Source organism: Apteryx mantelli, chromosome 3 (genome assembly GCF_036417845.1).
Source record: "Apteryx mantelli isolate bAptMan1 chromosome 3, bAptMan1.hap1, whole genome shotgun sequence".
Classification (NCBI taxonomy): domain Eukaryota; kingdom Metazoa; phylum Chordata; class Aves; order Apterygiformes; family Apterygidae; genus Apteryx; species Apteryx mantelli.
Window position 1 is genome coordinate 46,395,834 of NC_089980.1, and position 27,214 is coordinate 46,423,047.

The 27,214-nt window shown below is 37.5% G+C and overlaps 2 protein-coding genes across 6 annotated transcripts in view; one reads left to right on the forward strand and one right to left on the reverse strand.

The window, feature by feature from the left end:
* Nucleotides 1-428: 428 nt before the first annotated feature.
* GPATCH11 (G-patch domain containing 11) lies at nt 429-6,556 on the reverse strand. The gene is made up of 9 exons (XM_067293280.1): nt 6,541-6,556; nt 6,178-6,257; nt 5,857-6,083; nt 4,921-4,962; nt 4,721-4,841; nt 3,818-3,908; nt 2,633-2,737; nt 1,836-1,917; nt 429-829 (listed from the first exon to the last, which is right to left on the reverse strand). The coding sequence occupies exons 2-9, from the start codon at nt 6,222-6,224 to the stop codon at nt 774-776; spliced, it is 771 nt and encodes a 256-aa protein (XP_067149381.1). The 5' UTR covers nt 6,225-6,257; nt 6,541-6,556; the 3' UTR covers nt 429-773.
* A 75-nt stretch (nt 6,557-6,631) lies between these two features.
* Nucleotides 6,632-27,214, forward strand: part of HEATR5B (HEAT repeat containing 5B) — a 60,483-nt gene continuing 39,900 nt past the window's right edge. For 3 of the 5 annotated variants that reach the window (XM_067293281.1, XM_067293284.1, XM_067293283.1), the window contains exons 1-17: nt 6,632-6,665; nt 9,374-9,493; nt 9,643-9,811; nt 10,357-10,568; nt 12,314-12,422; nt 13,860-14,009; nt 14,516-14,687; nt 15,080-15,237; nt 16,309-16,558; nt 18,176-18,331; nt 19,776-20,026; nt 20,462-20,573; nt 21,814-21,966; nt 22,259-22,358; nt 23,175-23,284; nt 24,493-24,656; nt 26,645-26,820. In XM_067293281.1, the coding sequence (XP_067149382.1) occupies nt 9,686-9,811; nt 10,357-10,568; nt 12,314-12,422; nt 13,860-14,009; nt 14,516-14,687; nt 15,080-15,237; nt 16,309-16,558; nt 18,176-18,331; nt 19,776-20,026; nt 20,462-20,573; nt 21,814-21,966; nt 22,259-22,358; nt 23,175-23,284; nt 24,493-24,656; nt 26,645-26,820 (2,399 nt within the window). In that variant the 5' untranslated portion in view covers nt 6,632-6,665; nt 9,374-9,493; nt 9,643-9,685. Of the gene's footprint in view, nt 6,666-9,373; nt 9,494-9,642; nt 9,812-10,356; nt 10,569-11,053; nt 11,163-12,313; nt 12,423-13,859; nt 14,010-14,515; nt 14,688-15,079; nt 15,238-16,308; nt 16,559-18,175; nt 18,332-19,775; nt 20,027-20,461; nt 20,574-21,813; nt 21,967-22,258; nt 22,359-23,174; nt 23,285-24,492; nt 24,657-26,644; nt 26,821-27,214 lie in introns of those variants that run through there. The other 2 variants (XM_067293282.1, XM_067293285.1) reach the window with 2 other exon arrangements.

Sequence of the window (27,214 nt, forward strand, 5' to 3'; positions counted from 1 at the left end):
AACTGGTATGTGTCAAATTCAGCTGAATATCTTTTACAGTTCATGGGCAGAATGCCCATAAAATAGCATTACTTTTTACTGCTAAATAATGTTGAACTTGGCCCATCACTGTGACAGATTTATTCTGTAGTGATTTGCATACTTCAGTACCTTTTATTAGTGGGTGTTTACAGTAGCCGTTGCTGTTCTATAAGAACAGCAACAACAACAAAAAAATCTATTGATATATTTATTTAGCATATCCCAAGATTCTACAAAATACCACCTTTACATACAGGAGAATATCAGTTCAAATAATGTTATTGTAATATTTCACAAGCTTTTTTTCACCAGCTCTAAGATGGTAGGAAAAGATGTACTCAATTACAACACAGATGTTGTTTTTATATCTTTACAAGAATGGCTGTACAACAAAAAAACTTGTTTAACATAATTTAAACAGAAAAACTTGTTAAGTTATCCCCCTCATTTAAACCTGAATTTCATTATCAGCTGATCTTGCTCAAGCCAGGGCTTAAGTGAAGACTGTAGAAGGCTTACCTGCCTCTAAATTATGGTAGTGCAAATATAAATGTAAAGTTGTAATTCTTATTAATCAAGCAGAAAATACATAGAATGCTTCAGATATGTGCAGTATAACCTGTCAACATTCCTCCTCTTCTGCATGCCTTGTATGTATTCTCCAGAGTCTGGCATAGCACTGAATCTTCTAAAAAAATTTTTTTTATGAACTATATACATGTTTATCTAGGATTCCTTTCTTTAAGATGACTTTAGTCATGGTCTGCAGCACTGTCTCCAGGGCAGTTTGAAGATAAATCTTCAGAATCTACAGGATAAGCAGAGAAAAAGTCAATGATTCCAGCTAGGAGGGGGCACTAAAAAAATTGTCAGAAGTTATTTGCAGAATCTGTTAAAATAGATTAAATAAAATCCATGTAGGTTTGCAAGTTTGACAGTGGGGTTACTTGCATTATGAATTCCAAAGTATATTTTAAAACAATGAAAGCAAATGAGTTTAATTCTGCCCTCTTTGGTGCAATGAGAATGGATAGTGTGTCCTAATGTTTTCAGAAATATCTGTAAGCTTTCGCAGTTTTTTTATGGTACTAGTTTTAATATCTAAATTTTGTTTTTTCAGAACCAAACAACTCTGAATACTAATTCAAATGAATGCCAATATTTATTTTTTGTGCATGTCAACACCTCAAAAGTGGCTTAAAATCTTAACATACCAAGCTTTGTACAGAAACAGTGACCTGGAAGGAAAATTTGGTATGTACATTTGAAAGACTGCAATAAAAGAAACAGATAGTAATATACTATGTGTATATATACTAGGTAGTATATATTCTCACACAAGTATTAACATAGGATAGTTATCATCTCTCCCACAGCACATGTTGGGATGGATGAGGGCTGAGCACACAATCATCAGACCACAATATGAGAACTTCTCCTAAGCCAGCTAGTAGAACAGAAAACAAAGCCACTCAGATAGCACAGGCTGATGGGAAGTATCTCTTAGGAAAACATCTCTGACAAAGTTGAAGCTATCCAGTACCAGCCATCTGCATTAAAGTAAAGGAAAGATGGTTAAGGAAATTGGGTCAGACCCCACATCCAACAGCTGATGCTCTCTGATTCTGGACCTCAGAAAAGGGGAAGTGACTGAACAGAACAAATTAAACAAAAAAAGATGCGCAGGGATCATGTCTATAGCACTGTCCTTGGTGAAAGCATGACAGGGTAAAGAATAAGTATATATCATACTATCTGAGTCTAGATACATAACCAAAACAAAACATTTATATACCTGACAGGTTTACTCTCACCTTCATAGGTTATTCCACACCAAATGCAGTAGAAGTGTTCTTCTCTTAAATAGGCAGTCAGGATCTGTAACTTTTCTGATACCTAGAAGTATGAACAGGAACACAATGATCAGGTGCTCATGATGTAAAATGGTTTGAGCTATTGGCTTTGCTGAAGTGCACTCTTTAACCTTTTGCTGCAGAAAAGCTATACAACACCGCAGTTTAGTAAGGCATAAGATCCCCAAATTGTAGCCTACAGCACAGGAATACATGAAGCCTGGAAAGCTGATGGCTGTTGTTAGTTCATCCTTGCTTCCAGCTAAGAAATTTGCAATGAAGAGACAGCTAAAAATATTACTTAGCTGCTTTATTTCAAGTGTGTGGTATTTTTGTTGGGATTTTTCATATCCAATCTCCTCTGCAAATCAAACACACAAGACTGAACAACAGTGGTATGATCTAGTTCCCAGAAAAAGTGAATTTCCTGTGTCCAACTTGAGATTACCGCTGAAGCAATTTCAGAAATTACTTAGTGCTTCTACAATTCTGCCTAAGACATGAGGCATCCAAAATTAAAACTTCAAAGCAAATGATTTTGCATTCATCAAATAAATGATTTTGCAAGATCTTAGCTAAGACATAAGCGTTTAGAACTTCACTTCTGGAGTACTTTTTTCTAAGATCGGCTTCAAAACAGATCACCAGTAAATCAGTGTTCTAATGTTTTATATTTCATATAATTGTAAAAAATATTTGCTGCAAGACTGCAAAGAGGCCATTCTGATTCAAGCCATTCATTGAGTTGCAGAACTTACACTGAAGTCTGAACTTGTGCATTCACCTTCCTTCTCCTCTTCATCCTTTTTCTCTTCCTCTTCAGGTTCTATCCAAAACCAAATCTCCTTGGGAACATCAATATCCTTAATAATGAAAGATTTAAAGGAAAGTTATCTGCCTCTGTAGGTTTTCCTGTTAGATACTGGATAAAATCAATTTCTAGTAGGTGAGATGTTAGTTTTAGTTTTCTACTACAACATTAATAATTCTTGATTATAGTTTATAAGAAAGCTTTAAAACCTAAGTACAGCAGTCCACAGGAAGGATTATTAACTTTTTCTTTTAACAAATGTAAATGCAGGCTACTATTAACTTTTATTCCATCGATGTTCAGTATGTGTAAGGCTACGCAGCAACATGATCTCACACCAAGGCTGTGCAGTTACCCTTTTCTAGATCTGTTTTTATCAGTTAAGGACATGTCACCTGAAGTTCTTGTATCAAGAGATCACACAGTGCTTCCTAATTCACCTCAGATACAGTTAACTTAAAGGAAAAAGAGGCAACAAAGATGATTTAAGCTAATACAGCTGACTTTCCTTGAAACAGACTAGGGGGTATCCTGTGATCTCAGCAGAACTCTAGGGCAATATTAACCTCCAGAAGGGTCATGAAGGTGAAAAGAACACTCAAAATTTTCCAAGCAGCAAAGCTGTAAACTACTTCACCCTTATTACTCACATTATTCCTAGCAGGCAGAAAGAGGGGTTTTTAAAATACTTTTAGAAGTGTTTTTTTAAAGTGTTTCTTGAATCTGCTTCTGCCCTTGACCATGATACTGCTCCCTCACTTGAAGCAACAGCACTGCCATTTAGGACAGCCTGACATTGCCAACTGCAAGGTATGAAAACAGCACAAAAGTAACCGCAAGAATTGCGATCCACAGGAGCAATCACATGTGAGCTCTGATGACTCCAGTGAACATGGGTCCTCACATAACTTAACATCAGGCTGGTTTCCCAAACACCTTCAAATAGCTTAACGGTGACAACATATACTTTGAGGCATTTTGAGAATACTGAAGTGTAGCCAGACTTCATGACTTTAGCCTAGTTATCCTGCAATTTTACGGAACTTTGAAGAACTGCATCACTACTTTGTTGACAGCCTTTATGTCTAACCTACAGCATTCGTTTCAGCCCAAAGAAATATATTTGCCTTACCTTTTGCATATCTAACTGCTGGCAGGCCCTCTGGCTTTTTCGAAGGTCCCCTTCCATTTTATGTTCTTCTTGTTTGTTTTTGAATCTTATTCTGTTAAGAAAAAATAAATAGCTAAAATGAGCAGGTATGCGAACAGTGAGATGCATTACAGTCGTAGCTTTTTCAGAATAGAAAATCTGTTAATATCTTAGCCATACAATTCCCTCAGACTACTGAAAGCAGACCAAAGACAATCCTAACCAGGACAATGCTTAAGTTGAGAAGTCCCTTCTGACATTGTTTCTGTAGGAGTATGCACGTATTTCTTGAGAACAATACCTTTAAATTATACTTCCAGGATAGACCTTTCGATCACACTACACCCTCTGAATGCTGTTTCTCCACCAGGTTTCCACAAGGCATGAAAAAGTGGTAATGAAGCATCTGCAAAAAATTATAGTCTTCCCTGTTTTTTTTTTTTCCACATATAAACAAGCAAATCAGGAAAAAATAGAAAATAACAAAACCTAAAAAATTTGTTCTGATTTTTAACTGGTTGTAAATGAAAATCATTGTGGCAACACTGTACTAGTAGATTTTATCTTCAAAAAGCTGATGTGGTTCTCTGATTTAAAAAAAGTTGCAAATGCTTTCTTCCAGAGAAATGAGTATTTATGTTGTTTGCATTACTAACATTTATTGTTTGCATTACTAACAAAAATACATGATGCAGCATACACTTTTAATATTACAGTGTTCATCTGCTGTTACTTTAGAACTGAGAAGCAATTACTGTATGTTTCAACTCCTTCCCTATCAAACAACATTCAGAATTAGTAACACATTGAAAGAATAACCAAACCTAAAGCTTAAAAAGAATGGCCCTATAGCCATTGCTTGGAATATTAATTACATCATTTTACCTGAACTGATCTGCAGCCTGTTCATTTGCTTTCTTTTTCATATGGAGTTTTTGTCTGTAGTTTTCTAGTTTTTCTTCAGCTTTTCGCTTTTTGAATTCCTCATGACCAAGCCCACTTCTGCCTGTGTAAGTTCAAAACATGAACGTAAGCAGCTGAGAAGCTCTGATATCCAACTAAGTAAATTAGGAAGTATCACACACCTGTTTTTATGCTCAGAGGAATAGGTTCAACAATGCCTTCTCCTGTGGGGGACAAAATAGGCAATTTAAGGAACCAGGTCTCTCTCAAACCATGAATGCAGTATATTCAAGTAGGCAAGCAGCTTTCATCATTAAAATTTTCAGCTTTCTTGAAATTTTGTTGTTTGGAAATTGAAAAATCTCACATCAAGATACATTCAGTGTACTAGAAATGACCCAGCTGAATTGCAAATCCCTTTCTTTTTTCCTCGCCTGTTTGATTGCTGTATGCTGTTTACAGGATGGTACTGCATTGAAAGAAAATGGCACTGATTTGACAGGTATAATATACCCGTGAACAATATTACATTGCTACATTCTTCTGTAGCATTTTTCATGCTAGAATCTCACGACTTGACAAACATAAAGAACATAAAGAATCTATCTTGGTCAGTTTATTTGCTGTTTATCTGCTAAAGATGCATTAAAATGGCCTAACAATTACTGATGTTTTGTTTTTACTGATTTTCTTTTTTTTTCTACTGAAGCCTCATAACAGTAGGCCAGTGTGCACCATTTTTTTTTCAGAAGCCAACTATAAATTTAAATGTGGGAGGGTGACTTTTTTTGAACACTATTAGCCTTGCAAGACCACCAAAACAAATTCCTGTTGCAATTTCTGTAGATATCATGCACCTATGGAAGTGCCACTTAGCTAGTGGAAAGTATTGCTGCTTCCCTCAGGTTTCTCAGTAGGCCATACCATTTTTATTTCAGTTCTTAGATATTTGCTCTCATCTTTTGTTCTGCCATGACACACTGACAGATCAGTAATGCTAGGGCTCTAAGAGAGGCATCTCTTGACCTTGTCTACAAATGACGTGGCAGCTGCAGTCCATACAACATAAAGGTACATCCGCATCCAGGCAAACAATTCCAGACAATGACAAAACTTACCACTTCTGCCAAGGGCCTGGCCACTCTTGTAGCCCATCTTCTGGAGCAAAGCAAAGCCTCTGTTCTCATTGCCTAAGGCACTTTTCAGCACCAGCTCACGTCTCTCTTTTTCTTCTTCTTTTATACTCTTTTGCCTGTTTTTCTCATTGGCTTCTTTTTGCTTCTCTTCTCTCTGAATAGCTTCCTTCATCCGCCTCACCATGGGCAAACCTGGCCTTACATCCTGTCTAAGAATCAATAATCCCAGCAAGGATTAACACCTTTTTGTTGTCGTTGTTTTACACTTTTTGATCACAGAGATAAACACAAACATCTACTTACTTAATAAATGAATCAGACATGTAATCCTCCTCTTCATCTTCCTCCATGTTTAACACACATGCCCTTTTCAGACCTCCGAGCTATAAACAATGCAATCACATTTTATCGTGGGTTTGTTTGCTTGTTTTTGCAAACTACCTGAAATGCAGCACCGTCTTCCGGGCTGAGGACAAGCCCGCAGCTCAGGCCTGCCGCATCCAGTGCGCAGCCGGAGTTTCAGTCGGCCCCGGCCCCGGCCTGAGGCGCCTCCCCGCCCCTGCGGGCTGCTGACCCCCCCCCGGGCGCCGGCGGGGCTCGTTTCCGACCCCATCACTGCTAACCGTCGCCACCTCCGCACCCCGCACGCAGCCGCCCCGCGCTTACCCGTCCTGGGCCCGGCTCGGCCGCATTGCGCCTGCGTGGCCCCGGCCCCGCCCACAGGCCGGCGCCTGCGCCTGCGCGCGGGCCGCTTCCTGCCAGGCGGTCGCAGGTGTCGCCGCGCTGCTGAGGTGCGTCGGTGCTGGGGTCGGCGCCGGGGGACGCCGCGGCGGAGCCGCTCGTGTCCCCTCCCCGGCGGTCTGGCGGGGGGCGGGTTCACCTGCGCGCGGTGGTCCCTCGGTTGGGAGCCTCTGGTGAGGGGGTCGGCGGGTGTACACACACACACGCACATATGCCTGTAGCCGCGTTCGCGGGGCCGGGGCCGTGTTGTCGCGCCTCGAGCAGCCCGGGGCGGGCAGGACGCGGTCACTAGGCGCTGCCGGGGTAACGTGCGCGCCGCGGCCGTTAGCGGCGGGCGGGCTCGTGCCCGTGTCCCGGCGGCGCCGCGCCCGGCCCGGCCCGGCCCGGCCCGGCCCGACGTGGGGCCCTGCCCGCCGCCTCCGGCTGCCCCCGAGCCGGGGGGGCCGGCGTGTGTGCGGGGGTTCCCCCCAAACTTGTTTGGTTTTCGGCTTTCCCAGTTAATCTGGAGAAATGTATGATGAAGGTCTAAGTGATTGGCTTAGAGATAAACACTTGGACATCAAAACTGATGTCTAGTATGTTTGTATGCTGTTAGTTATAACCTCTACATTGTTTCAAAATACTTTCCTGGATGCTAGCTGACTTTGGTGAGCCCTTATGTGCATCCTGTGGGAAGTACAGTGCATTACCTATAATGGGCACATTAAGGCCTAGCTCTAGCATCAATCAGAGGAGGTTGGCAGGCATCTTTGTTTGAATTCTGGAACAAGCCTTTGGCCACTGTAGGTGACCTTTGGATTGCTTATTTGCATAGCTCTGTATTAGACTGATTTTTCTGTTAGTTGGATATTTGTGTAATTATAGCAAATCCTTTGCGCTTCAGTGGCACAACTGAATGTATGTGGAGATTTGATACCTTAGAGCTTGTATTTCCTAAGTTTAGATGGGGAAGTGATATGGGAATGTATGGAAAGCATATAAGGAGTTCACAGCTCTAAAGGCCAGGGGAAAGTTGAAACTTTTATCTGGAGAGGAAGAGGAGACAGGTAATGAGCTGTGCTGTCAAACTGTATTGGTACCCCTGTGCTGTGCTGTGCATGGGTGTGACAAGCAGAGTAGCTCTCTGGGAGTCTCTCTGAAGAATCATAGTGCGTGCTATAATTCATTGTGTTTCTCTGTGCTTTCATTTAAAAGTGCTTTCAGGCAACGTGTCTGTACTTAGTGATAGGTGATACCTCCTGAATCCTTCATAATATTGTTTAAAAAACAACAACAAAAAAAAGGCCACAACAAGTCTCTGGAGGTTTTGGGGTGAGGGCTGAACGTGCTTGTGTATGTGCTTATTCTACCCCCACTAATCTGTCTGTGGAGATTTATGTCATATTATAATGCAAACTATCAAAGAGCAGGGAACAAGATCAGTATTAGAGATATGATGATATTATAGTTCTGTCAACCCCTAACCACTGAAGTAAATTTAGAACCATGATACAGTTTTACTATTAATATGTCATCCTGGGTGCTCTGGGGTTGGGAGAAAAAAAAAAGGACCATTTAATTTAAATCTCTTCATTCGACTTAAAGAAATTGTTGTGTTTGTCCACAAATGAGGAAGCAGCCATGAGCACAGTAACTGTCTTGAGAATACAAGCAGAAGGGCACACTTGTAAAAAGATAATACTGTTTGTTTGCCTTGCTTTCTTTGCCCAAGATCCTAGTTACAGTATCACTGAATTCATTTTTTCTTTGTTTGTTTTCTGCAGAAGATGGTCAACTTTCATTGTGCTTTTCAGATAAGCTTTGTCTGTCTGTTCTGCACTTGTTTAAATATGGTATACTAATGTTACATTTGTTGTCTGCAGAGTGCTTGCACTGAGACTGCACTTCTGGTAGTGCTTTGCTGTTAGCCCCACACCTGCTGTCTGAGCTGGATCTTAGGTGCTCGATCCGTAGTATTTTGCCTGCTGGGGAAACTTGCACTCACTTGGCTGCTGCTTATATTCCAGGCTGTGACATGTAGGGCTTGCAGGGTTTCAGAGGGCTTATTTGACTACCCCTTAAAACAAGACCGGTGGGGTCTGGGAAGTTTTGGGTCTATGATTCCAAATGCTGTGAATGTTCCTGCCTCTCTCAAATTTGTGGTGAGTGGTAAAGTCTAATAATACCATTTTCTCCCCTTTCTCTTGCTTGTTCTGTTGCACAGTTAATTAATTCAGGCCATCCTAACATTTCAACTGGAAAACTGTATTAGGCCACAGGACTATGTCTGCTGTGGGATTTTACTGGAAGATATATTGGTGGATTACCTTGTGATTCTTAGTGGTATATTCTAGAGCAGCCCAGATGAATCTTATTTTTAGATGGTGTGTATTCTGTCTTCCTTAATGTAGTGCTGTTACTTGAATATAATCATGTCTGTAGCTCTGCTGTGTCCTGAAGCTATGTTTAGTGGAATGCAAGCCTTGTGCTGTGCTAGTGCTGTGAAACCCACACTTGGTGCTTCAGAGCATGCACACATGCTTCAGAGGAAAGAATCATTTTATCTTTTCTCAAGGCAAAAAACCACTTATTCTCCACCAGCCCTTGTGATGGGTTCGTCTCTTTCTCACCCTGTCTGTTGAGGATATTGTAAAGGTGGTCAAGTTCGTGTCCAAGCATCAGGGATGGGGGGAGGGTCATGCTTAGTGATAGTCCTCGTTCTGTTTTATGTAAGAGGAGAAAGTGAAGTTTATCTCCTTTGTTTTTTTTTTTTTTTAAGAGATTTCAATATATTTTTCTTGGCAAAGAATTAACAACCTGAAGTTGCCAATAGGTTCTCCTTTTACTGTTTACAACTCTGATCTCTGAAATGCTGATGGATGTACTCAGTCTTAAGCATGTAAGTAGTTTTTATCTGAGACTGTTTAGTTAAGCTACATTTAAGCAGACTTCAACTGTGATACTGTAATCCATAACTTTGAAAACAGATGATGAAAGCTTTGTGCTGTTGTACTACACTTTATACTAATATTTTAATTTTTATTTTAGAGTCAATATACAAATCTACAATAAAACCAGAATTTAACCAATAATGGAGCTGGCTCATAGTTTGTTACTGAATGAGGAAGCATTAGCTCAAATCACAGAAGCAAAGAGACCAGTCTTTATCTTTGAGTGGTTAAGATTTTTGGACAAAGTGCTGGTAGCTGCTAACAAGGTAATTTTTTTCCTTTTTCTAAAACACTTATTAATTTCATGCTAGGGAAAGATAACAGGTTATGTCCAAGTGATAACTGTATGATTCCAGTCTCAGCCTGCAGAGCTACTGTATTCATTTGTAGCTTTTAGTGTCTAATTATAGGCACTCAGTATGACACTGTTATAAAACACTTAGTTTGATCTGAGTTCTTTGGTGTCATAAATGTTTGGAAGGCAAAACCTCTCCCAGAGTAGGGATTCTTGATGGTGAAGGGGATTAAAAGATGCTCTAGGCAGGTAATACTGCATTTTTAATAAGAATTTTTAAAAAGTGAAAAATAAACACAGTAACAGCTGATCCTGATCATTTAGCATCTGTCTCTGCTAATGTTGAGTGTATCTCAGATCTCCGTGAGACAAGCAGTTTGTTGAATTACATATATGTGGGAGTGGTATAAGGTTTACTTTAGTCTCCTGTAGGCATCTGCTGCTGACTGTTTTTGGAGACAAGACACAGGATTAGATGACTTCTCTTGTTCTTATGAATTTTTCTTCCATTAACAGACAGATGTCAAGGAAAAACAAAAGAAACTTGTAGAACAGCTAACAGGACTCATCAGCAGTTCCCCTGGACCACCTACACGGAATCTACTAGCGAAAAATCTTGCTGTGCTCTACAGCATTGGAGACACATTTACTGTTTTTCAAATGCTTGACAAATGTAATGACATAATCAAGAGTAAAGATGATACTGCTGCTTACCTGCCCACCAAACTGTAAGCTTAATATTATTAAGAATGGGGGAATTGTTTTTGTTTTTTGTTTTTTCTTAAAGCAAAGTGGTACTGCATAGTACAAAAAATATCTGCCTGCGTATGTGCACATTGTGTGACTTATTTATATTTTGAATGCTTAGAGTTTACATATGCTTAATATAACAGAAGAAAGAGCAGGACTGAGATTGTGGAGGGCAGGATTCAAAGGCAATAGATATGCAGCTCTCTGAAATTGAGATGGTTTCCTCTACGCAAGGAATCTTGTATCTTGTGTTTACTTACATGTTTGTATCACTGAGAATATAATTAACAGTTGATGGAGTAATGCAGTGAAGAAATTCATCCAGTTGCATTTTCACTAATTGGGTTTAAGTATCCAATTTAAGACAAGATGAAACCTGCAGATTGTCAGATTTGGAGCATTATCTGTGCCAAGAGAGAGTTCTAACTAAATGTTTTTTGTTTTTTTTTTTTGTCTCCTGAAGCATTGCCTGGTTATGTTCCTCTGCTGTAGTACACTGCACAAGTCTCTTAAACGTAGTCTCTATATTTGGATGTAAATGTGCATGATTGTGTGATTCAGCTTGTCTTTAGGTATGGAAGCAGTTTCATTGGTAGGAATTACAGTTAATGACAAAAAATTTTTTGCTGAAACTGTTTTTATTGCTCTCCATCACATACTGCTTCATATATTCACAGTATCTAGTGAACCCTAACTTGGGCTTGTCCTTAGGCATTGGTATAACAATAAGGGCTGACAATAAAATCACCATTTGGGTAGAAAGTGCCCGGAAGCTGTTGCAACTCTGTGAGAAACTTGTGCAAGTGGGAAGGGTTTTGTGGTATACCAATCTCAGAAATTTACTCTGCCAACTTAAGTGAGAGTCCAGAAGTCTTTTTACTGTATGACTTCAAACTGCAGTTGTGTTATTATTATTTTTTTTTGCTGGGGGAGGGTTGTTTTACTCTTTTTAATTCCAGAATTGTGTAAGAGATGTGCCAGTTAAGCAGTAGGCTTTGAGTTTGTAACAAATAGCTTTTTAGCTGATAATGCTATCAGTTGCCAAATAATCATTTATCCAGGAACTTTAGATTAAAAAAAATTGTTTCTTTGTGATTGAAAAAATGCATGTTTTCAGGAGCTGCTTCTGTGACTCTCCTGAAGCAATTAGTATATCTAACTGAAGTACATTATTACTTAAAATACCCCTGATCTCAAATGGCAGGGAAAGGAAAAGGTGTATATACAGCATGTTTATGGGCCCAGTGATCTTATAGTGCCCATAAATTTTCTTGCTTTGTGCAATAATTTAAGCATTTTAAGTTCTTGTGCTTGAAAAAATCTCTCATTTGGTGTCTAGGAAAATATATTAGTGGGTGGCGGTTTTCTTGTTTACAACTTTGCAGCTGCTTAGAAAAGAGACAGTTTATTGAAACACAGTGTCCTAATCTTGCTGAGATTTCAGCATATACTTGTCTTCTCCGGAATTTCTTATTCTATGTGTAGATCCTGTAATAATATCCCTCCAAATACATTTGTGTTCTTAGTAGCTACTAACTTTTCTGTTACTTTCTTTTTAATCAAGAAAGTAATTTAAATACATAGAGTTAAACAGCCAGTATAACCCAGTGGATAGATTTTTATTCATCAAGGATATTTAAAAATGTGCCTTTATCTGTAATTATTTGTCTTCATTTAGATGATATAGAAAATGAGTACACTGATGAATGTCTTTTTTTCATAGGGCTGCAGTGGCATGTGTTGGAGCATTTTATGAAAAAATGGGCAGAATGCTGGGTAGTTCTTTTCCAGAAACAGTTAATAATCTCTTAAAGTCTCTGAAAAGTGCAGAGGTAAGTTTCAGCCTATTTTATATGTGCAGTCTTGATTTCATCTAAACTGAAGCCCTCTTCCTCCAAAGATATTTGCCAAAATATCTTGATTGTCTGCTACTTAGGAAAATTCAAACCATTTGTGTAGTTGTATCAAGTTAAACATGTGCATTTATTTTTACTACAGAGAGAGTTTAGAGTTTTTTCATATGAATATTACAGCAGTTGCTACATTATGACATCAGTAATTAAAATTGTAAAACGATTATATGTACCATTATAACTAGTGCGTTAGGGTTCCCACTCATGTTCCCTGAATAAATTTTCAGTTGTTTAAAAAGAAAAAACTAATACTTGAGTTGTGCAAGAAAGATGTTACTGTTCTTGCAAGCAGAGTATGTTCTTTCCTGAACAGAGAATACCGTAATATTGAGAGATCGTGTCCTGGGCTGTCAGTGGGTCTGATTTGCCTTACTGTCCTGTTTTGCGTTTCAGTATGGCTTACCAAACAATGATTTTTTTTTTCTTGGAATTACTTTTTCATCTGGTGAATTTAAAAGAATGCAGATTCTAAAACTGAACTGTTCTGTGGGAATAATTTTGTTGAGCTAAGAAAGTAACTTGGTTAAATTTGCTGTAGTGGTAGATGGCAGTTTATATACCAAATAGCCTCAATAGTAAAACCGCACGCTCAGGAAAACTGCTTTTGATTCAGAGTTCTATTGATATGTAAACTGGGGTATGTAAACTTAGAAGGCTCAGCTCCATTTTTTGAAACACGTGACAAGTTGGAAGGAGTACTGATTGTACTGATCTTGATTCCTGTTTCTTACTGAAAATAAATATATATGCAATAATTAATATTACAGTAATCCCATTACTGGAGATAGAAGCAGGGACTTCTCTTGTGAGAGCCAAGGAGACCATGGGATCCTTAATATTTTTTTAGCGGTACTGTGTATGCAGAACAAATCTCCATTTTGCCCTAAGAGCTTTTTTCTTCAGTTGTGTCCTTATACCCTGTGTGGTTTCAGTGCCTTGTGGCTTTAAGTACCTGCCTGTGTGCAAGTGCAGTTGGAAGCCTTTGACTGAGTTACCTGTTCTTTCATATCAACTGGGGTTTTTTGGCTGTTTTTCCTGAAGCTGCAGCGGATAAATGATGGAGTAGAAAGGAAGCATCTTGCCTAGGGGTCAGTCTGTTGAATTGCTTAGCCTCATCTTAATTTATAGGCTGTTTTAGTAAGGTTATGCTTAGTGCTATCTAAAAACAGTCAGATGTTTGTTATATATGACTTCAGTGAAACATGTTATTTTTGTTCACAAAAATATGCATGCATAGAAGAGGAAAAATGTAGAAATACACACCTAGTACTTGATATAAATGCTGTGTCTATCTTTTTGCCTGTTTTTTGTTTGTCTGTTTTTAAACCTTTTTTAATTTCCTCTTCATGCCTTCAGTCTCAGGGCCGCAGTGAAATCCTGTTGAGTTTACAGAAAGTCTTAAATGGACTTGGAGGAGCAGCAGCTTCTTGTCACCGTGATATTTATAAGAATGCCCGACCTCTCTTGACAGACAGATCTATGGCTGTACGATGTGCAGTAGCTAAGGTGAGTGTTTCTGACCAGCTCTAGAAATTCTTTGTGCTATGACTGTGAAGTGCCTGCAGTCAAACCTTCACTTGTTGTTTATGATGTGGAATTTGGTAATTATTTGGGCAAGATAAGTCTTTATTAGTTTATACTGAATGCTCAGTCATTTGACCAATTATTTCATGTAAGCCAAAGTACAGTAGTGTTATATTCCCTCCTTCATAGACAAATATGGGGTAGAATGTATTAGCTGTGAGCCTCAGTGGGAGGGTTTTTTGGTAACAATTTTTTGGTATATTTTCCTTTTATTTATTTATTATATTTGTTAACCTAGCCCCATGATTCTTCTAAATGTTTACTCCAGCTATATTATCTGGGGTAAATGAGGCAGTGGGGAAAAAGTTAACTGTTAAGAAACTCACTAACTAAGTATTTGCTGAATAAACCTGATAATTATACTGATACCTAGACAAAAGGTAAGCATAGTCTCCACCAGTGCTCAGCAGCTCTTACTTTTTCTGCAGTGTCTACTGGAATTACAAAATGAAGCTGTGTTTATGTGGACAGCTGAGCTGGAGAATGTTGCAACACTGTGCTTTAAGGCTCTGGAAAACTCAAACTATGGTGTGCGAGTTGCAGTGTCAAAGCTTTTGGGAACAGTCATGGCTACAGCACTGATACCAAAACAAGCAACAGGTATATTCCTTTTGAATTCCATTTTCAAGTAGACAAACTGCACCTTCAGTACTGTGTTACGTGACAGTGTTGCATGATGTATTGTTGTTCCAGTTCATGGAGATTTGTAATTGAATTGTTTGGTTCTGTTACAAGCTTTAAGCTAAAATGAATAAAGTATGCAGATTTCCTGCTGTAGACATATACAAAGAAAGAGAGAGTGAACTCTGACCATCAAAAATAACTAGGGAAAAGTAGCTTATTTTTAAAGCAAAAAATAAGCTGTTATCTGAAATGATGACTGGATTCATGATTGCAAGATGGTTGTGAATAATTAGTTTTGCTTTCAAGATTATTGCTTGTAATGTTTGGAGAACTTTGAGATTAAATAATTGCTTTTATCTTTGCAAAAGTGATGCGACAGAATGTGAAGAGAGCTACGCTTGAGGAGGTCTTAGAACTCATGGCCACCGGCTTTCTGCGAGGCGGGTCTGGTTTCCTAAAGAGTGGTGGAGAGATGTTAAAAGTAGGAGGATCTGTCAATAGGGAAGTGCGAGTTGGTGTTACCCAGGTTTGTGATAATCTGGAGAAATTTTTGTTTGTTCTTCTTTTTTAAATAAAGTAACATTTATGCATCAACTGTGACCCTTTTGAAAGGAAAATGTACACTTGTGCACTTGCGGTCTTTTTTTTTTTTTTGTCTAAGTTAACTTACAAACAGTTTGGCTCACCTTTTACATGAGATGTATATGCACGGTCACTTGCCTAAGATATTTTCTTTTATTGTTGGTGTGCAGTACTGATTGATTAAAATGTATGCTAAGGAAAGCTTATTTGACCAGTGTATCTTAGGTGGGATTAACTCCTAAAGATTTTTGAAAATTTAGAATACTAAAGACTTCAGCTCCCTATTTAAATCTCTCTTCTTTTTAGAGAGGGCACACTTCTGTCCTTTTGTGTGTGCTGGCTCTCTTTTGGTTGCTGGGTAAAGTTTACAGCCCTAACTCATTAAATGGTGTTTCTTCTCTCCATATGTCTTTCTTCAGTAGGTCAAATCTGCCAAATGTGGAAGCTCTGCTTGTTTAAATCATAGTAGAAAAAGATGGCAGCAGCACATTCTCCAATTCAGGCAGTCCATGCTGACATATTTTTCAGTATACCTCAGTAACTTGCCAGAGTCCAGATTTTTTTGATCTCTAGAGTATCTTGTTAAGCCTTTTTATTTTCTCAGTCTTTTTCAAGTGAATTTGACAGAAATGCTCAGTCCTCATTTTCAGTTGGAATGCGTTCATGTTGCTTGCTGTTATTGACATTCTTTTTTTTAAAATGTGACAATTGTTTAGAGCAATGGACTAGACTTTGTTGCTGTCATCCAAAGAATATTTTGCACTTTGCAGTATATGTAGCAATATTGGAGCCAGCTGTGGCACTGGAAACAGCTTAGCTTCAGCAGCAAAGAGCTGGCTAATGGGTTGATTCATAATAAGCCTTTTTAGGGTTGCTTATAGCTAACTTTGGTATCACTATTATATTGTTATGCATGGGTATAATTGTCTACCTGTAATTGTTTAGTCTTTGGTGACTGAATATAGTCTTTTGTTTCTGTTTTAATTGGATTTGTATATAACTTATGTATTTGCAGGCCTATGTTGTCTTTGTTACAACATTAGGAGGGCAGTGGCTGGAGCGCAACTTTGCTACGTTTTTATCACATGTACTTGATCTGGTCTCCCATCCTCGTGCAACTCAGACCCATGTGGAGGCAGTGTACTCTCGAAGATGCGTGTCCTTTATTCTCAGAGCAACTGTGGGCAGCTTGTTGGGGGAGAAAGCCCAGATTGCAGCTGCCAAAGATATATGTCAAGCCATTGGTAAACAAATGAAGGCCGTGGGTGAGAATCATTTTTCTTAATCTGAGACCTGTTGAAAATTGCTGTCATTCTATAGGGTCAGCCATTTTTCCACTTTCTTCTGCCATGAGAAGTAATTTATGGTAAAAGATTATTCAGCTGTGTTCTGTTTAAAATATGATATCCAAAAGGTAAGTTCTACTTGAAAAGTGATTATGTAAAAGTGGCTTGTTATCCTGTGAGGACTTTTTCCATTAAATTTTCTTGGAAGGCAAGGGGGAAAAGAGTATGCTTTTGCAATCTGGTTTGGGATAGGCTGTATTGAAAATCACACAGACTGCCTTACGACCAGCATTGAAGATCCTGTAGACCAGATAAATGTCCTTATGTATCCCCTACTAATATCCATATCGCTGTCTAATTGGATTTTACAAATGACAAAGATGTAATCTGAAGACTGTAATACAGAAAATAAAAGTGGTCCCTTTGCAGAACCTTCGTCATGTAATCACTAAGAGGGTTGACGTTTAAAACTGTTCTGGCATTTATGTGTTTCTTATAAAATGAATTAATTTGAGCTAGAGGTTAAGAAAGTAAAATAGAATTGCACAACAATGTGTTTACCAGACAACTGCTTCTTCTGCTTCTTTTTTTTTTTTATCCTGCCATCTAGTTTGAGTTTAAAGTAGTGTTTAACACATGGAATCACACTTCTTTTTGAAACACTTCCAGGTTCTTCTTACAACTTTTTTTTTTTTTTCTTTGATAGGGAAGGTATGTTTGCGATTACATGGCACTTTAACAGAACCCTGTAAACACTGCTTTCAGGAAAAAAGTCTATTGGAAATTATACTTCTGAGATGAAAGAGTTGCAGAAATACCTCCTTCCACTCTCTCCTTATCAGTTACAGGAAATTCCATTATATATTTAGATGATGGGAGGAACTGTTAAGTTTTTTTTGAGCATTTCTAATTAATTTGATTTTTCATAAAAGTGGGACCACTTGCTAAATTTGTCCTATATTAGATATATAAATATTAAGCTGATACTAAAGCCTTTTTTCTTTAAAGTGACAGTTGCAGCTTCTTTTCCCATATGCTGCTTCTGGGACATAATGTAGGTGAAAGAACATACAGTGGAATCTATGAAATTAAATAGATAACTTTAAGGTGAAAGCAAAATATAAGGTTGTGATTATCTACTAAAGATTGAGTTTTTAAAGTTTTATTCCAGATACATGCAGGCAAATTCATATGCAGAACCTAGATATGTCAAGATTATATTCTTAGTTACTTCATCTGTAGGGGTGTATGTATCTATATGTATATATATAGATACAATGCACAAGTGTGTATCCTTTGCTGTGTTATACTATTAATCCTACCTCTTAGTGCACTGCCATCCACAGTAACTTCTGAGCATGTTATTCATGGTCTTTGGACACTTTGTGTTTGGCTAATAGCTGTAAAGATGTTATTTTTCTTCAGAATGTGTTTGCTTTGTCAGCTCATACTATGAGAGAAGTTGTGGTTTTATTTCAATATTTAGGGTGGATGTCAAAACTAAATTGTCCCTTTCTGTCCTCTGTTGTTATCTGTATATGTTTACCTGTGATTCAAGTGATAGTTAAGCAGGATACTTTGTTTTGTTTTCTACAGAAGCAGTAGTGAATGATGCTAACAGTGAAAATAAATCAGGCGCTGCTGATGTAGCTGCAAGCCAGCACGTAATGGTCTGTGCCCTTCAAGAACTGGGTAGTCTGGTTCAGAGTCTGAATGCCACTGCATCTCCTCTTATTCAAGAACCCTCCATAGGTATGCAAATCAGTTTAAGTAGATTATATGAGACATTTGAGAAACTAATATGAAGCATGATTACAATCTTGTTAAATAATAAATTATTGTGTAAGAAACAAAGTGATGAAACTGGCACTCCCTGTAGTTTATTCTGCTGTTTACTCAGCTCATTGTTTTATGGGACCCTAACTTCAAGTTTGGTTAAGTTATAAGCAACAATTTTGACAGAAGGTCTACCTGAAGCTCTCTTTTAGGGTTGTGAAGTTTTGTTTTCATACTGATGACTTTCAGATAATGATATTATAGAAAATGCACTGTTTTTCTGTATAAGTTCTAAAATATTTGCTTCTGGAAAGCTGTATTGCTTTCAGGTATCGCATTTTTGTGGGGAGATTACGGGCATTTTGTCAGGAGATGAACCTATGGATAGGCCCATTTTGAAAAGCTTATTATTTGGATACAGTTGATCAGGTTGATCAGGGTTGGTATGCATTTGCATTTTTTTTCTTTTTTCTTTTTTTTAACATTTTTAACATTTTTAACATCTGGATCCGTATTTGTACTATAGAGCTGCATAGATCTTCTTGAGTTTGTGGATTCCTGTTTTTTTCCAATGGAAGTGCAAGCCCCTTCAAACATTTCATGTATAGGTTGTTTTCTAATGCACATGACGTTCTTTTCCTACTGATTTTGCATGAGCTATGGGGTGAGGAAGATTGTGCTTGCATTTATTCCTTCTGACTGTTGTGTCCTTCAAGAACGAAGAGCAGAGGGAGCTGTATCTTGGTGTTTCTGCTAGCTACTAGGAAATAAGCAGGCAGAAGCTGTTGACTAGAGAAAAGGCATCAGTGGGGGATTTGAAGTAGGAGTTTGTAAGGGTTAGAGGACTGGGCTAGGGAAGTCCTGGGTGTTGGAGAATGAGGTGGGGTGGAAGAGCTTACAGTTAGAAAGCAGGACTAGCTAGGCCTGGAGGTTCAGAATGTGCAGAAGGATGGTAGCTTTGCGTGGAGGAGAGAGTGTTGTGTCAAAAGCAGAGTGTACAGAGTACAGTGGTCAGTGACATCTGTAGCACGTGCTTGTCTGCTGTGTGAGACAAAACCAAAAATCAATGTTATTGACAGATCATAAAAGATTGACAAAGTTTAGGCATTATCCCATTCAAAGCTTGTTCCCATATGTATGGTTACTGTCTCTTTTCAGTTGCTCTGTTAGTTCAAGTGGTAGAAGTCCGTGTTGTGGCTCTAACAGCTCTGTTTTTTCTGGTAAAACCTTATGTGGATCAGCATGATGCTAATTGCCTTTTTCTTTAAGGAAAGAAAAAAGAGTTAAGTCACAAAATTCAAGAACTTTAATTCTGGTGTTCTTAACTTTTCTGTTGCCTGTCTAATTTGGATAGTTTACTCCTCTACATATATTAAAAAGTGCTTCGTAATTGTGCAGCTATAACCTCTCTTTCCTTTAGGTCTGTTGGAGACAGTAACTTCAGTTCTTCTTCATCCCAGCATGGCTGCTCGACTTGCTGCTGCGTGGTGCTTACGGTGTGTAGCTGTGGCATTGCCTTTTCAATTGACTCCATTTTTGGATAGATGCGCAGAAAGACTCAACAATCTGAAGACTTCCCCTGAAGCTGTTAGTGGCTACAGTTTTGCAATGGCTGCTTTACTAGGTGGTGTGCATCAGTGTCCCTTAGGTATTCCTCATGCCAAAGGAAAGGTGAGATAATGAGCGTTTAGTATGTGAATGTACTAAAAGGTATCTTTTTATCTAGAAGTAATTGCTTTGCAAAATATGTGACATAGTAACAAGTTAAAGCATTGGAAAGCTAAGCTGTGCCTAGCAAGATCAATGGCCAGAGCCTTTGTATGCAGTATTTCAGTTGCAATATTTACCAGCTTTTTCCCCCCCTTCTCTAAGTTTAATTCTCATTTGGCATGTTAATATAGAATTACTCAAGAAAACATTACTTCATATTGTGTGCATAGAATAATTATTTGCATGAAATGTAATCTGCTGTTTATAGAATGTCCATTTAAATGATTTGAGACCATCTTTAATTATAATCTGTAAAGGTGAATTTCTAGCCATGTCTTCCATTATCTAAATTTAGATTTTTGAAAAAAATTTTTTTTTTTTTTGTCATTGCTGCAGATGGTTGTCAGTATTGCTGAGGATCTGTTACGAACTGCTGCACAAAATAGCAGACTCTCCTTGCAGCGGACTCAAGCTGGATGGCTTTTACTTGGAGCACTTATGACTTTAGGTTTATAAAAACAGTTGTTTTTTATTTTACTTTAATACTTTCTCAACATTTCTGATTATCCACTGTGACAAATAGTCTCTGCATGCAATCAGTCCAGTATTATGCCAGTTGTTTCCCCAAACAGAGAATTATTGCTTTTATTTCAGCAGTGATGTTTATGTTGGGGAAAAGTGAAATATTAGTGTTTATGTAAGCTGAACGATAGTAGAAGGTGTCATATCTAATTTTTCTGTGCTTTTTGGTGGGGGGAGAGGATGGACAGAACCCAGCTTGTAGTCATAGTTTGAAAAGGGGCAAAATTGCCCAATACCTTCCTTCCCTAATCAGTACTGTGGTATTGAAGTAAATGCACTGTAAACAAAATGTAACTGAAATTCCAGCAATTTGCATATGTGTCCCTGGATAAACAACAATTCTGACTACAGATATTAACAGTTTAAAAAACCCATTCAGTTGTCTTTTTAAAAATCCACCTAATATGTGTCTGTGCTTATCTGCCACCACAGAAGTATCAGAGGTTAAATTTTGAGAGGTTATAAGTATCCTCTCTTGAGTTTTGCAGCAATGATATTTTTTATAGGCAGTTCTGATGCATCCTTCAGTACAGTATTTTGATTCTCAGCAAATACCATTTTATGTTTCCTCTTGATTCTCTAAATTGTTCTATTCTTTTGCCAGCTTGTTGTCCTATGTTTTTTCTAACAGTGCAGTGCTATTTTGGCTGTCCTTCTCCAAAACGTTTTTGAATGCACTTGCATTGGGTCTTCCAGAGCTTTTTCAGAAACTTTTTATAAACTTGACCGTTAAGCTAGTCAGTAAGTGTCAGTTATTCTTCTACTCATCATATGAACAAGTTAGGATAGGCTAAAGGACTTGCCTTCAAAATAATAATATAAAAAAAATTAAAGGAAGTCAAACAATTAATAAAAACTTAAAAAGATGATTGGCAGCAGTTGGCCAATTCTGGGTATTGATTCATGTATTATATATTTCCTATTTTTAGTACTAAAATTGATTGTTAATCAGCAAATAGATATATTTATACTGTTTATTTGCAACACTTTTAACCTAAAAATGAAAAAGATTTTCCTTTATTTTTCTTTGTTCAGGTAGGGAGAAGTAGGGGGGAAAAGAGAAATGAGGAAAAATAGCATAAAGAGCAAAGCCTTCATTGCAGTTTTTTATTGTACTTAATTTAATAGGAGTTTGTATTATAACGTCATTTCATTTTTTTGCCTAGGTCCGTCTGTTGTTCGGTACCATCTACCCAAGATGTTACTGCTATGGCGAAATGTGTTTCCACGTTCTCTGAAAGAACTGGAAGCAGAGAAGGCGAGAGGAGATTCTTTTACCTGGCAAGTAACACTAGAAGGCCGTGCTGGAGCTCTGTGTGGTAAGAATTTCAAACCCGAAAATTACACGAACATAATAATACAAAACATGATCCCATATATTATAAGAGAACTCTTGTAACTTCTCTTGCTTCTTTCAAAATGAGTAAGATATATCATATTTTCACCAAATGTGACCTGTTTTTGATGCATAGTCTTGCGAACATGTCATGCGGACTTTGAATAAACATTTTTATTTGCTGCTTTTTGCTATTCTGTTAGAATCTGTATCTTGCTCATACTTTTTCTTTCTTTGTCTCAGTAAAAGTTTAATTTGAAATACTTTGTTATTAGCTATGAGAAGTTTTGTTGCTCACTGCCCTGAGCTCCTAACTGAGGATGTGATCAGGAAACTGATGACACCTATAGAATGTGCCATGACAATGATGTCGCAGTAAGTAGTTTTAAAATTAAAAGCTTTTATATAATCTTTAGAAGGACAATTTGAGACTAAAAGTGGTCTTTTGAAAACAAGTTCTTACTACTATTATGATATAAACTGTCAAAACTGAGAGAAGTTACTGTTTTATTTGTTGCTCTTTCTGCTCTTTGTTCACTTCTGTCTTTTCCCTGAGCTGAAGTATTACAACTAAATTTGTGTTAATTCAGCTTCTCATCTTTTGGCCTAGCATTGGACTATTGCCTCTTGTGTGTATTGGAAAAAGACAGTTTTTTTTATGAGCATAATATTCTGATCTTTAGCTTTGTGAAAGTATATCATCGCATAGCCTGTACCAAGCAGCCTACCATTATAGTTTTTGTTAAGTCTTTTGGATTTCCAGTTCAGTGAGCATGTGACTCCAAGGTTTGCTTATCCTTATGCAAGAAATAAGAAAACTAATATACTGCAATATTAGATGTGTCCTTTTATGAAATGCAATATTGAAGAGACACTTTAAACACTTTACAGAATGTAAGGAAAATGCAGTGTTGGGCTGGAGTTTTTTTGGGGGGGAGGAGGTAAATTAAAGATGCAGGTTTTTGTGAGGAGGTACATACCTCTGAATTACAACACTAAAAAAATGTTTCGTCAGAACAATTATTTCTGAAAACTTTTTTGTAGTTTGAGTAATGTTGTTCAAAATAGTTCTCTGAACACTTTTTTTATCTTGGCGAGGAGAGGTATCTTGTGGCGGGGGGACGGACTGGAAATGCTCTTTCAGTAAGTGCAGTATTTCTGACTTCCCTCTCTCTTTTTTTGATTCTGTAGCATTCCATCAGTAATTAAAGCCCATGGAGCTCATCTCAAAGCTAGTGCAGCTATGGTCCGTTTAAGACTTTATGATATTTTGGCTTTATTACCTCCAAAGACATATGAAGGTACATAACTTTTTGACAATTTTTATTAAAGTAAAAATTCTAGTTATTCCTTTTGATGGGTTTTTTGATTGCTCTTGAAGCTCGTTTGTCAAATTCATGTGATTATATGCAGCTGCAAGATTCAAAATAAAAGACTAAAAGTCTCTAAGTCTTATACTATATTCCGCATCTCCTGGATGTCATCTTGACAGCTTAAGTAGAGTATGAATATTGCGTATTAGAGTAACACTTAGAATATATAAGTTTCAGTTCCATTTGTAGGATTGAGATGTATTGAGTTCCCATTTTGAAATTTATTTTAGATGTTTTATATGATTGTTATTTAAAAGATAGAGAACGTATTTCATAGTATACTCACAAACAGCCAGTGTAGGAATGAAGAGTTAGTTCTGTTTTCTAGCTATGGCTTTTTTAAGCTGTATTGTAGTACCAGGTGGATATAAAAAGTACATATATGTATCTTTTCTGAAATTAAAAAAAAAAAAAAAAGAAAGAAAAAGAATTGAGTCCAACTAAACAGATAACAAACGCTTTCAGGGAACTGCAGTTTAGACAAAATAGCTTTTTATCTACCTAAGTATACAAACTTGTTTAGAAAAAATCTGATGGCTCACTTGATAAATACCAGTACCCACAATGATGGAAAATAAATATGGATTTTGGGCAAGAAAATGTGTATAATGCTTGAAATGATTCACTGAGAGATTTCTCTTTTTAAAATCTTTAATGTTTTCTGCTCTGGAGAGGTTCTGTTTGCATTCTTTCTTTGGCTTTTTTTTTTTCCTTATCAAGTATTAGTATAATCAGATATGTTAGTTTATTAGGTTATTTGATCTAGTAGACAGAATTATGCTATTATTATTGAATGACCAGACACTTTCACATGATCTGACAGATTAACTTTAAATGGAGGAAAGAAAAAAATCAGTAAATTTACATGATCACTTAGATGAGCAAATATTTATAAAATCTGGATTGTCATTCTGGAAGGAATGGTATGATCCCTTGTTTAGAACCTTGATTTGGGAACTGGAAGTCCTGGTTTTTGTTTGAAGCCTTGCTCTCAACTGTAGTCTAGTCAGGTTTACTTCTATGGCTGTTTGCTATGTGTTAAATCAAGATAATGGTATGTGCTTTCATTTGTAACTCTAGCTTAAATGTTCTGGATAAGAAGCAACAATGATTCTTTTAAATATTGTACCTTTTAGGATCGTTTAATGCGCTTCTTCGAGAGCTGGTAGCAGAATTTACTTTGACAGACAACTCTGCCAATACAACCACATCACTCCTGAGGTCTCTTTGTCATTATGATGATAGTGTTCTTCTTGGCTCCTGGCTGCAGGAAACGGATCATAAGTCAATTGAAGACCAGGTAGTATAAAAACAGAATAATAGTAAAATGAATTATCTGCATTATCTGTCTTGGGAAGTGGTGGTGGGGCAAAGCCTTCTAAAACTGAAGTTTCACTCCTTGTTTTTAGGCTTGTTTCAGTGGCTTGTTAAATTTTAAAGCCTTTTATCTACAGTGTAATATTTTGATAAAACTGCTTACAGATGAGATGCGAATATTGTTATACAATTTATATGGCTGTGGTTATTCAGCTAGCCTAGTTCTTAAAGGTTAACTAGACCCTCTTAGTCAAGCAATTGTTCTGATGGCTTTTATTATTCAGGAGATGCACTGTAAGTTCCACTTAGTATGTTTTATAAAGGAAGTGCTGTCACAGTATCAGCATTGCAAATGGTGTTATAGCAAAACAAGATAAAACTTTAAAGGTGCAGTGTGAAATCTTACAATTCATTTGGAAGTGTGATGCAGTCTTGTTGGCAGTGTAAGGAATTTGCCGTATTTCTGAATATAGTGAATCTTTGAAACATAAGAATAATGAAAGGAAGCAATTATTGCTATGGGAGTCTCTTGTAATGCATTTTTTTAGATCAGCTCCTAATATTGATCCAGTTACCTTTTTTTTTTTTTCCCTGTGGTCCTTGGAAAAAACGTAGCATTGGGAACAAATAGGTTAGAAATTCATTAATTTGAAATAGTTTGGGAAACTATCTGGCAATAACCTTCTCTTTTCTTTCCTAATCTGTAATGACTGGGAAGGGGCTGGCCTCCTCTTTCAAGCCTTTTACCCTCATATGCTTCAAGATTTAATGATATGAAGAAAAGTGGTTGTCCACATGAATATACCCACCACCCTGTCTCTGTTTTCATAATTTTGCTCTTATTTCTGGTTTATCAGTAAACTGTGCTCTCTAGACAAGTATCTATTCTGAGCATTTGCTGAATTGTGCCATCATAAACTTTGCAGCTCAGCTTCTCAGCGCTTTCTTGGAGTAAGAAGCAGGGAAGGTAAAAACACCTCTTCTGCCCCAGCCTATCTAAAATAGCAAGGTCTTCTCAGAAGGCAGCTGTCTTGATGGAGCAAATCCAGAAGCCAAGATTAATACCAAGTGTTGGGAAACCAAGGGGAAACTGTATTTCTGAGCAAAGAACAGCATGTCAGGCAGGAAAAGAGTTTTATAGACTTTATTTGTTGTGGTAGACAGTAAACTTCCAATGTACCATTCAATCCACAGAGCTTTCCCCTCACCCCGTAAAACAGTGGCACTGTTGGTAGCAATGAAGCACTGCACTGAGAGTCCCAGTATCCTCTTGTGCTTGGTCATATTTTTTTAAGCATGTGGAGATTTTGAGACCAGGGTGTTTGCTTTGTTTTTTGACCTTTTAAGAAGAATACAGAGCCACTGGACTCAGCTTTTTGTCTCATGATTAAATAATTAACAAGTTATGAAAATAAGTTATTCTTCAGAGAACATAGATGATTGTTTAATTGTGTTACCTGAAAAAATGATGATTAGGAAGTATTTGCATTATGGTAGAAATGTCTGTCATTATAATGCTGTTCCTAAACCTTTCTGCATAGGGAATCATTACAATCACAACTGATTATTTAACTTGTACAGTGTTGTAACTCAAAGCTCAAACAGGGAGTGAATTAATAGCCTTTTTTCTGAAATGATGCTTTGTTGTAACTGCTTCATAAGCTGCTATTGGTACTGGAATATATCTGCCTTTGTCTAATATCCTTGTCTTACTTCCAAGAGTGAGAGTTTGTCACTTACTTAGCTGTTAACTGTTTTGACCCTCTGGGATTAGCTGGCCCTGTAAACAAGAAGATTAATTTAAATTGGTTTGCTAGTACATTTATGCATGGGGCACTGCAGTTGCAGAATTTCAGTCTGTAGATTATCTAATTGTTCTGGCTACTGCATATGTGTTTTGGTTTTCTCTATTTCTGAATTTTATGTGCAAAGATATATTCAGAGGTTTTCATATTATGTGTCATTTTGCAGCTTCAGCCAAACAGCGCATCTGGAAGTGGTGCTTTGGAACATGATCCATCTTCTATTTATTTGCGTATCCCTGCTGGTGAAGCTGTACCTGGTCCCCTGCCCTTAGGAGTATCTGTCATTGATGCATCTGTGGCTCTCTTTGGTGTGGTTTTTCCTCATGTTTCTTACAAACATAGGTCAGTTTAAATTGGTGTTCAATTTTGGAATCTAATAGCCTGTTTTTTGGATTATATTACTCTTTTTTTTTCTTTTTTTCTTTTTTTTTTTTCTTGAAATAAGAATCTACTCGAAAATCAACTGTCTCAAATTCAAATGTCAGTATTTGGTGTTCATTGTGTCTCAGGATTTCAGAACGTGTCTACTCACTTTAGAGATAAGATGATTTCCTAAGCTTATCATCTTTGAAGAATAAGAGTCTGAGGTGTAGGCTAGATTCTTTGCTTTTCTTGCTCCTTTTCACAGTAGTAGCATCTCTGCAGCCCAGACTTCCTGCAAAAGCAATCCTTGCCTATTTAGCTTCAAATCAGCCTTGGAAATGTAGCAGTGGCATCCATTAGATTTCATTTGCCT

Bases quoted from the DNA above. Each gene is read 5' to 3' on its own strand.
- GPATCH11 (XM_067293280.1), bottom strand. From the start codon at position 6,224: ATGGAGGAAGATGAAGAGGAGGATTACATGTCTGATTCATTTATTAA. The intron at 6,084-6,177 runs GTAAGTAGATGT...ATTGATTCTTAG, and splicing joins ATGTCTGATTCATTTATTAA to ACAGGATGTAAGGCCAGGTT. The intron at 4,963-5,856 runs GTAAGTTTTGTC...TGTCCCCCACAG, and splicing joins CCAGGCCCTTGGCAGAAGTG to GAGAAGGCATTGTTGAACCT.